Source organism: Emiliania huxleyi (assembly GCF_000372725.1).
Source record: "Emiliania huxleyi CCMP1516 unplaced genomic scaffold EMIHUscaffold_878, whole genome shotgun sequence".
In the NCBI taxonomy this organism is placed as follows: domain Eukaryota; phylum Haptophyta; order Isochrysidales; family Noelaerhabdaceae; genus Emiliania; species Emiliania huxleyi.
Window position 1 is genome coordinate 4,297 of NW_005195455.1, and position 9,668 is coordinate 13,964.

Sequence of the window (9,668 nt, forward strand, 5' to 3'; positions counted from 1 at the left end):
ATCTTGTCCTTGCGGCTCTCATCTCCTGGCAGACCGATGCCCGCCTTCCAGGTTTGCGGGTAGTATTCGTGCACGCAGTCTATCGGGGGGCGAGTGTGCGCCTTAACGAGCCCGCGCACCTCAATGTTGAGGTCGATGCCGTTCGGGTAATCGGGGTTCACGAAGTAGTCCTCCAAAAAGACCATCTGCGGCGAGCCGGCAAAGACGGCGGGCAGCGCGCCCAGCAGCGGCGCAAGTCTGTTCGAACCCGACTCGTTCGTGTCGAGGCCGTCCTTTTGAAAGTGCAGGTCGAACCGAGCACGGCGCGCGAGAGATCGAGCCAGCCGGCCTCGCGATGCGGGAGACGAAACCGCCGGTGGAGTAGAAGCGTGCAAAGCCGAGGTGGGAGTCGGCGGAGGAGCCCGGGTCGATGGCGAGATAGAAAGGCTCGGAGGACGCGGGCGGAGCGACAGGGGTGGGGAGGGGGGGAGCAGACGGCGCGGCGGAGTCGGTCGGCGCAGCGGAGGCGGTCGGCGCAGCGGAGACGGCGGGTGCCAAGGCAGCGCCGAGATGGATGCGGCGCACAGCCTCGGCGACGCCATCCCGCGTCCAAAAGGCGAGAAGCGCGGCGTACGCATCCGGGGAGAGCTCGCGCTTCAAGGCAGCGTCCGCATTGGCCCGAAACTCCCAGTCGCCCTTCTCCGCGAACATGCACTGCACGGCCGCCAGGCCGGAGTCAAGCTTGGCCACGTCGCAATCGCAAGCGTGCGCGGCACGCGAAGGACTTGGCGAACACAGCGGTGGGCCGGGACTTGTCTATCCACCAGCCGCGGTCCATCTCCTCCGGGTTCATGGTCCGAGGCGCTGCCGGTGCTGTCGGCAGCGCCGCCTCGATTACCTCTGCAGGGGCTGCCGGGAGAGGCGGCACAGAGGGCGTGGTGGCTGGGGCCTCCGTGGGAGCCGAGCTGCCGCTTGCGCGCCGCGCGCCGCGCACGCGCTTGTCGGTCTTCCGGGTCAATCGGCGCTTATAAGGCACCGAGGAGCGTTCGTTCCCTTTCCTGAGCACACGGCGCAGCGCAGTGGTCAGAAATCGCTTGATGCTCCATCAGCAGTGCATGAGGGTGGAGCATCGCGCGCCGGAGAGCCGAGGCGCTCTATTGCACGGCCGTAGGAGGGAGCAAACTGCCCCAAATATCCGCCATTTTGCATGAAACCCTCTCGGCTGTCGCAGAAAAATATTAAATTCGCGCCAGGGGGTCTACGCCGGGATCAGCATCCGGGTGCTCGCGTGCACCCCAAGCGTAGGAGACCACGACAAATGGCGGGAAGCGCATGAACTGTGGATGAAAGGCGTCAACGTTCTCCAACCACTCATCCCACGCGTCCAGCTCGGCGAAGGAGCGCTCGAGCATCTCCGAGTCGACTAACGCCTCAGGCGGCAGGCCCGGGCGGCGGGAGAAGCTGCCGCCTTTCGAGGCTGCCCCCAGCACCCTGCGTACCCCCTACGAGGCTTGTGTGTTGACTGTTGAGAACACCATTGTGAGCACCTCTGCGCAACTCTGTTTCTAGGGTATTTCGTGAAATACCAAATAGTATTTGTGGTCGGCGCAGAGCCTCTCCCAGAGCAGCAGAAGATATCTCACGTGTAGCGTGTACGCCATGAACCTGATCCAGAGATCCAATGTCTTTCGCGAGCGAGCGCTTCAGCAGGACGGCGCAAGCGTGCACCGGAGGCACACACATTCACGCTGAGTCAGGAATGTTGTTGTGAGAGACGCTCCCGGCGGAGCGACTCAAATTCATTCGTCTTGTTTTGGGTCTACTGCGCGCAGCTCCTGTACTCTGTGTGCGAGCGGGGCTTGCAGCAGCCTTGGATGCCCCGCGCGAGCATATTCTGGACGTGTTGCGACTCGAGGGCCTTCCGCGAAAGCCACAGCTCGTCGCCAAACGTGCCGTGGTTGCACTGCCAAACATAGCCGTGCGCTTGGAGCATCTGCACGAGGTCCGGCTTGGGCCGCTCAACGGTGAGCACGGAGATGGTGTATGAGTCCCATGGAAATGAGGACATCACGAGGCTCTCCGCCCCCTGCGATTTCGGTCGTGGTGTGAGCACGGCGACTGAGGTGTGTGGCGTAGCGCGCGTGAGGGGGTCGGAGCATGGATGGGGGTCCGGACGGACGCACGCCTCAACATCGAGAGACAAGTAGTCGATGGTCTTTGGTGCCTTAAATTCTTCAAGAATCCGCGAGAATGGGATCGTTCTCATCTCGCTCGTGTTCGTTGCCTGCTTATTATCCATGCCGGCACCGACGATCCCACCGAGAGCTTTGCGGGATGCGACGAACTGCACAGTGTCCTCGGTGCTCGCGATGGCCACTCCGACGACGGTGCAGTTCCTCCGAGAGAGGAGGTCGGCGTGGTACATGGGGTTGGCCTCGATACAGAGGCCTTCCCATCCATAGTCGCGCTCAAGCGCACGTGTGTTGGAAAGACTGAGCCACGCGTTCGCGGCCAGGTCGATGAAGAATCGCCGGCGCCTCGCTGTCGCTCTTGACGGCATGAGAGTATTCACAGTCCGGTCTTGCCCCCTCTGGCCATGCCACTTGCCCGGCTGGTCGCCCTTGACGGCAGTCGGGTTCGGAACAGCTTGGTAGATGGGGCGCAGCCGGAAGCGCGCCCCATCTGGGGGATTGGGGGCGGGGTCCACGCCCTCCACATGACTCGTGGCGGAGGCCGTGTGCATCAGCAGCAGCGCGAGAGGTCCCATCTCACGCGTTCGGGCTCGGCCTCGTCGCGTAAAGTCGCGGGTTGTACCTGCGCGGGTATATGCATGGTGAGACCTAGTGGGCCCATGAGCTGGGAAAAGAAGTAATATATCTTTACTTCCAAAACCCGGACGTGCCCCCACCGGCACGCCGCTTCCGACAGGGTGATGGAAGGTTCGACGCACCCCCGGACTGGGCGGAGAGATCCCAGGAGCACGCTCCTGGGCTGTCCGCCCCGCCCCCACTTGCCCTGACTGCACAGGATAGCGTGCCCCGACGAACGGCGACACATAGCGGGGGACACTGCGCCGGGGGGTATGCCTAACTTTGGTGCTTTGTGTGGGTCGCGTTCCCTTGGTAGCTGCGTGGCTGAAGCCCTCATGCCGCCGGCGTACGTCCACCCCCCCTTCTCAGGAGGTGGTTCGGCAAGCGGCTGACCCCTCGAGACCGCACTATCAAACTATTAGCCTAATAATGCACCTAATTATTAGAGGTACCTCTAATAATTAGGTGCATTATTAGGCTAATAGTTTGATAGTGCGTTTAGTACGTTGCCGCTCGGTGCACGGTGGGAGGAGGGGGAGAGGGAGGCCTGGGCAGCGAGGGGAAGAGGGAGGCCTGGTGGCGGAGGGGGAGAGGGAGGCCGCCTAGCGGCTCTTCTCCCCTTCTCCGCCTGGCTCTTCTCCCCTTCTCTGCCTGGCTCTTCTCCCCACCCCTCGAGACTGTTGGTGCTTGGCGGGAGGAGAGGGAGGGGGAGCCCCCCTTGGGGAAATCTTCCAGGGGGGGGCCGAGCGGGTCGGCAGCCCCTCCCCCATGGGGATCCCCCCGCAGGCGATTCCTGCAGGTGGCAGTGTTCAGGGGGGCACCCCCCCCCCCCCCCACCCCAGACTCTCCTCCCCTCCCCTCTCTGGTACTCTCGGGTCGATGCTCGGAGCGTCTGTCGGATCAGGCGCTGTGGGGGACTCTCGCCCGTAGGCAGGTGGGGAGTTGGGGCGTGCCGAGCATGTGCGGGCGATGGGCGGGGTCGGTGGCGAGGGCGCGTCCTGTTTGTCGATGGGCGAAGGGTGGCGGGGAGGCTATGTGGCAGTGTGGCGGCGAGGGTGGAGAAGGGTATCGGGCGATCGTGTGGGTCGGAGGCGGCGGTGCCGGCAGCGGCGGGGTGGACGGCGGCGGTGGCGAGCAGTATTCTGGGTGTGGAAGGGTCTAGCTCGCTTTCGTAACTGCCTGTCTGGTGGCTGTAGAGTCGACAGTTTTTGTCGGTGGAGGTTCCGGTCGGGTCGGGCGGTGGTGGGGTCGTGGAGGCGGTGTCGGGGAAGGCCGAGGCGGGGGGTGGGCGGGTCGGCTGCGTCTCGAGTTCGTTCGGGTCGGCGGTGATATGGAGTGGTGGTGCTGGCGTGGAGGAGGGGCGACAGCTGACTGAGATGAGGGGGGAGATGGCGGAGGTGGCTTCGTGGGAGTGCTCGAGGGCGGCGGGGGTGAGCGGGAGGGTCGCGTCTAGGGCGATCGGGGTGGGGACGGTGGCGGAGGGTGGACGGGCGGGGCTGTGGGGCATGTGCAGGTGACGGGCGGGGTCGGTGGCGAGGGTGATGGGGCTTCCCGTGCATCGACGGGCGAGGGTGGCGGGGAGGCTATGTGACAGGGTGGCGGCGACGTCGTGCTAGCTTCTTCACACTCCTCTAAAACTGTGTTGATCTCGTCGTTGAAGGCGGCGTCATCAAATACTCTCGTGTCAATCTTGGCGACGTCATGGCCCCTTTCTCCCGTTGCTTCTGTGGTGCGGATCACGGCCGGTTCGTGGTCTAGTATCGCGGCGTCTCTATCTCTAGCGAAAAAGTCATGGACCCCCCCTTCGTGTACGGCGGAGAGTCCATCGAGGGTCGGCAGGTAAATTCGGTCGATGCGCGTGGAGGTGGGGCCACTCGATGTGTTGTGGTGGGAGGTGAAGAAGGGCTGATCCCCGAGCCACTCCCTCGCAACATCCACCAGGCCGTAGTGGCTGAGGACATCTTCGAGTTCGTCGGCTCCGGCGTTCTCGTACGGCGATTGGGCGTTTGATCGGACGTCAAGTTGTGGGTCGGGGACGCAGTTAGCATCGATGCCGAGGACCGTTTTCTTTGTTAGGAAGCTGCGCAGGTCGTGCTTAAAGAAATCTGGGCGTTTGTTCGCTTCGGATCCCGGGAAGGCGTAAACGGAGGCTAGTCTCAGAGCGCGTCCGTCGATGATGGCTTGGATCGAGATGCCTCGGCCGTCTCGGAGTCTTTTGGTCGAGCGCCTCATCCGTTCAGTAGCGTCGTGGTGGGTCTCCCCTGGTAGGAGCTCTATCTTCTCCTTCGGGATGAGTATAGCCGTCCCTCCTCTGGTGTATGGGCGGCTCTGTGGTGACCCCGTCCAGATGCCGTCCGTGTTCCCTCCACATAGCGGTACGGCGAAGAGCTCAAAGCCGTGGGCGGATGCTTTTAACCTGTGCTCTGCTGTTTTTCTGAGCGCCGTCTCCTGGAGGAATATTGCCGTGATTGGGCGCTGCCTGTGTTCTTTTTTTATGTCTACGAGTATCCTCTCCCAACGTGGAAGACTGGCGATGCTGCTTAGCAGCAGGGCCACAACACCAGACACAAGTACACGCTTCGACGCCTCATCCTCGCCCTACGCGCCGCGTGGGGCACCGCTGTGCGAATGGAGCCGAAAGCCCACCTCGGTCAGAGTTACAAAAAAATTAAATATTCTTAGCTTCGCCCTTGCCTCCGACGCTGGGGACAGAACCACACCAGTATCAGACCAGAGGGACTGCCCCCCTCCCCCACCTGCCCTGCTTACACAGGATAGCATGCCCCGAGAGCGGCGACATTTGGCAGGGGTAACCTGGGAAGGAGGTTTGGTTGTGCTTTTTTTCTTTTTTTGGTGTGCCGGTGATAGTACTAGCACGCGCCAGTTCGCACCTGTGTCGAGCCTGTCTGCTGTGAGAGAGAGTTGTTTTGTTTAATCGCCGCACGCGGCCTCCTCCTGCCGCTCGTCATCCTCCGCCTCGAGGGCGTCCGCCAGCGCGCTGCGCCGCACACCCCGGCGCACAGGAGGCGGCGCCGGCCGCACCTCGGCCGCCTCGGCGTCGCCCGCGGCACGGGCGCCCCGCTCGCCGTCCGCGCGGTCCATCGCCGCATCCCCATCCCCGTCTGCGGCAGCGCCGCCTGCGCCTGCGCCGGCCTGCTCTGCGACGGCTCGCCACCGCTCGTCGTCCAGCATGTGCCACCACCGCCGATCCGGGTAGCCGTCGTACTCGACCTGGTGCGCGATCCGTCCGTCCCCGTCCTCCTCCCGCGCCATGACGGTCGCAGGGTACCACCGCTCACTGTCGCAGAAGATCTCGAGGCGCGATCCGGTGGACAGGACAGTGTGGCCGTCGAGCGCCGCCCTGGCATCCTCGCGCTGTCGCTTCCGCCGCTTCGCCTTCGTCTCCTTGCTGCGCAGCAGGGTGTAGTTCGGGCCCACCTCCGCCACGCTGTCCAGCAGCTGGGCGGCGCTCGCCATCTCGACCGCGTCGTCCTCCGGCGGAAGCTCCGCGTCGCCCGCGGCCGCTTCCCGAGCGCGCTCGTCGCGCATCCGCTCGTGGTGGGCCTGCCGACGCGCCACGCCGGCGCCCGTGTGCCTCGCCGCCGCGTCCGGTGACGGCATCGGTCGCTGCCACAGGTCGTCCCACAGGTCGTACCAACAGGTCGTCCCAAAGGGGACGCATCCAAACCGCCGCATTTCGACCGCCGAAAAGTCTCCCACTCGCTCTGCCCCAATCTCGAACCAATCTCGAGTCGTCTCACTAGTTACATACATATTTTTCGTGACATACCGCGGGCCGGGGTTGGGTTCGATTCCCTCTTCCGTGAGGTCGCGTTTCCATCCCTCCATCCCTGTGTGGCTTATGGGGGGGGCGGGCGGCGCTTCACGCGGGTTGGCGGAGGTGTTCGGGTCGGTGGTGGTGTGGAGCGCTTGCGGATCCATTTCCCTGCGATACGCAGAAAAGGTGCTTCTCCTCCTCAGAATCCGGCTTCTAAGGACGGAGCAACGTGTTGCTGTGCGCCTTTTATTGGGTCCGAGGGAGGTGCAGTACGAAAATATCGAATGGAAAGGCCCAGGAGCGACAATGGGCCGCGGTGGTGGCTCTGGGATGGAGGAGGGGCGATAGCTGACTGAGATGAGGGGGGAGATGGCGGGGGTCGCTTCGTAGGAGTGCTCGAGGGCGGCGGGGGTGAGCGGGAGGGTCGCGTCTAGGGCGATCGGGGTGGGGACGGTGGCGGAGGGTAGACTGGCGGGGCTGTGGGGCATGTGCGGGCGCTGGGCGGGGTCGGTGGGTGGGGTGACGGGACTACCTGTGTGTCGATGGGCGAGGGTGGCGGGGAGGTTATGTGACAGGGTGGCGGCGAGGGTGGAGGAGGGTGTCGGGCAGCCGTGTGGGTCGGAGGCGGCGGTGCCGGCAGCGGCGGGATGGTCGGCGGCGATGGCGAGCTGTATTCTGGGTGTGGGAGGGTCGAGCTTGGATTCGTTGCTGTCTGTCTGGTCGCTGCAGAGTCGACGTTTCATGTCGGTGGTGGTTCCGGTTGTGTCGGGGGAGGGAGGCGTCGTGGAGGCGGTGTCGGGGAAGGCCGAGGCAGGGCTTGGACGGGTCGGCTGCGTCTCGAGTTCGTTCGGGTCGGCGGTGGTGTGGAGTGGTGGTGCTGGCGTGGAGGAGGAGCGACAGCTGACTGAGATGAGGGGGGAGATGGCGGAGGTGGCTTCGTGGGAGTGCTCGAGGGCGGCGGGGGTGAGCGGGGGGGTCGCTTCTAGGGCGATCGGGGTGGGGACGGTGGCGGAGGGTAGACGGGCGGGGCTGTGGGGCATGTGCGGGTGATGGGCGGGGTCGGTGGCGAGGGTGATGGGGCTTGGTGTGTCGATGGGCGAGGGTGGCGGGAAGGTTATGTGACAGGGTGGCGGCGAGGGTGGAGGAGGGTGTCGGGCGGTCATGTGGGTCGGAGGCGGTGGCGCTGGCAGCGGCGGGATGGTCGGCGGCGATGGCGAGCTGTATTCTGGGTGTGGGAGGGTCGAGCTTGGATTCGTTGTTGTCTGTCTGGTCGCTGCAGAGTCGACGTTTTGTGTCGGTGGTGGTTCCGGTTGTGTCGGGCGGTGGTGGGGTCGTGGAGGCGGTGTCGGGGGAGGCCGAGGCGGGGCTTGGGCGGGTCGGCTGCGACTCGAGTTTGTTCGGGTCGGCGGTGGTGTGGAGTGGTGGCTCTGTCATGGGGGAGGGTCGATAGCTGACTGAGATGGGGGGGGAGATTGCGGGGGATTCTTCGTGGGAGTGCTCGACGGCGGCGGGGGTGAGCAGGAGGGTCGCGTCTAGGGCGATCGGGGTGGGGACGGTGGCGGAGGGTAGACGGGCGGGGCTGTGGGGCATGCGCGGGCGCTGGGCGGGGTCGGTGGGTGGGGTGAAAGGGCTTCCTGTGTATCGATGGGGGAGGGTGGCGGGGAGGCTACGTGAAACGGTGGCGGCGAGGGCGGAGGAGGGCGTCAGGCAGTCGTGTGGGCCAAGGGTGGCGGCGCCGGCAGCGGCGGGGTGGTCGGCGGCGATGGCGAGCTGTATTCTGGGGGTGGAAGGGTCTGGTTTGGACTCGTCACTGTCTGTCTGGTCGCTCTCGCTGCAGGAGGGAGGAGGATCTTGGCGCTCCGTGTCGGTGGTGGGTGCTTGGGTCGCGCCTGGGGGATCTACTGGTACGTCCTTTCTTCCTCGCTCCATTATTGGTACGACGCAAAATATGGCCCGGAGTACGGTTGACATGGCGTGAGGGACATGAAAGAAACTTTGGGGCCACACTTTCCTCTGCGAGCAGCGGTCTAGTCCTCGCATAAGGGGCTTCACTCCCTCTAGAATCCGGCGGGCGGCTTCTTCTCGGCGATCTCGCGAAGGAACTTCGTTGCTCGGGCGCGTGCGGTGTCTGCGGAGGAGCGCGCGGTTGCACAGATTCATCTGACAGAGGGTAACGTGGGGAGAGGCGGTAAGGTCGGCGGTCGGAGACTTTGGGTTGCTCTCGAGCTTCGCTCGGAGGAGCGCGCTTAAGCGCGCTCCTTGTGTAACCTCTCGCCCCGAAGGGCGGATTGTGAGATGGGTTCTGTCGTGGCGTGTGTGGGAGGGGTGGGGGTGTGCCTGGTTGGGGAGAGGAGCTGCTGCGTGCGTCAGGGATGGGGCGTGTCTCTCCGTGGGCGGTGTATAGCGCGCGTGGCAGGCGGAGTATAGCGCGCTGAGATTGTCCTGATTGGGGGGCTCGCTTGGGCCTGGGAGCTGTGGGCAGTCCTTGGTTGTGTGCTGAGTGGCTGGGAGCTGGTTGGGCTGGTGTGGTGTGAGCGGTGAGCGGGCGGCGGATTGGGCAGAGGGCTCGGCGGGTGCTTCTGTGGGTCGTGTGGAGGAGCTGTGTGTTGGTGGCGGGCCGGTTTGGGTCGTAAAGTTTTGCGTGGCAGGCTGGTGTAGAATGGGAATTTGGTCGAGCAGGGATTGTGATTGGCGTGGCGCGCACGCAGCGCACGCGGGATGGCTGGAGGCGGGGCGCGCCTGCTCCTCGCGCTCGAGCAGGGTCTCGAGAGGCGCAGTGGACTCGTGCGAGTCGCCCATCTGGCCTCGGACGCGCTCGGCGGCGGCGGGGCAGCGCAGAGCTCAACCAAACTGGCGGCCTTCGTTCAAAAGGGTGTTTTTTTTTTCTGAGCTGGGAAAAGATGCGGCAGAGGAAGAGGGCGTGAAAGGAGAGGGCGAGGGCGGCGAGGGGAGAGGAGGTGCTGGGGAAGAGGGAGGGGGTGCATGAGGGGTGTGTGGAAGGGAGCGGCGGCGGCGGCGGCGGCAAAAGGCAGCGGCGACAGCAGGGGACAGCAGGGGACAGCAGGCGGCAGCAGGCGGCACGGCCTGAAAGCCACCCCGCC

At 64.8% G+C, this 9,668-nt stretch overlaps 3 protein-coding genes across 3 annotated transcripts; all 3 read right to left on the reverse strand.

The window, feature by feature from the left end:
* Positions 1 to 34: 34 nt before the first annotated feature.
* Positions 35 to 1,195, reverse strand: EMIHUDRAFT_372387 (hypothetical protein; the record flags this gene model as incomplete). The annotated part of the gene is made up of 2 exons (XM_005758216.1): positions 1,117 to 1,195; positions 35 to 185 (listed from the first exon to the last, which is right to left on the reverse strand). A coding segment is annotated over exon 2 (151 nt), but the record flags the coding sequence as incomplete, so codon positions are not given.
* A 603-nt stretch (positions 1,196 to 1,798) lies between these two features.
* EMIHUDRAFT_121420 (hypothetical protein) lies at positions 1,799 to 2,746 on the reverse strand (the record flags this gene model as incomplete). The annotated part of the gene is made up of 1 exon (XM_005758217.1): positions 1,799 to 2,746. The coding sequence occupies one exon, from the start codon at positions 2,744 to 2,746 to the stop codon at positions 1,799 to 1,801; it is 948 nt and encodes a 315-aa protein (XP_005758274.1).
* Positions 2,747 to 5,720: 2,974 nt separating this feature from the next.
* EMIHUDRAFT_250143 (hypothetical protein) lies at positions 5,721 to 9,366 on the reverse strand (the record flags this gene model as incomplete). Its single annotated transcript, XM_005758218.1, has 3 exons — positions 5,721 to 5,787; positions 5,965 to 6,735; positions 9,281 to 9,366. The coding sequence occupies 3 exons, from the start codon at positions 9,364 to 9,366 to the stop codon at positions 5,721 to 5,723; spliced, it is 924 nt and encodes a 307-aa protein (XP_005758275.1).
* Positions 9,367 to 9,668: the final 302 nt, after the last annotated feature.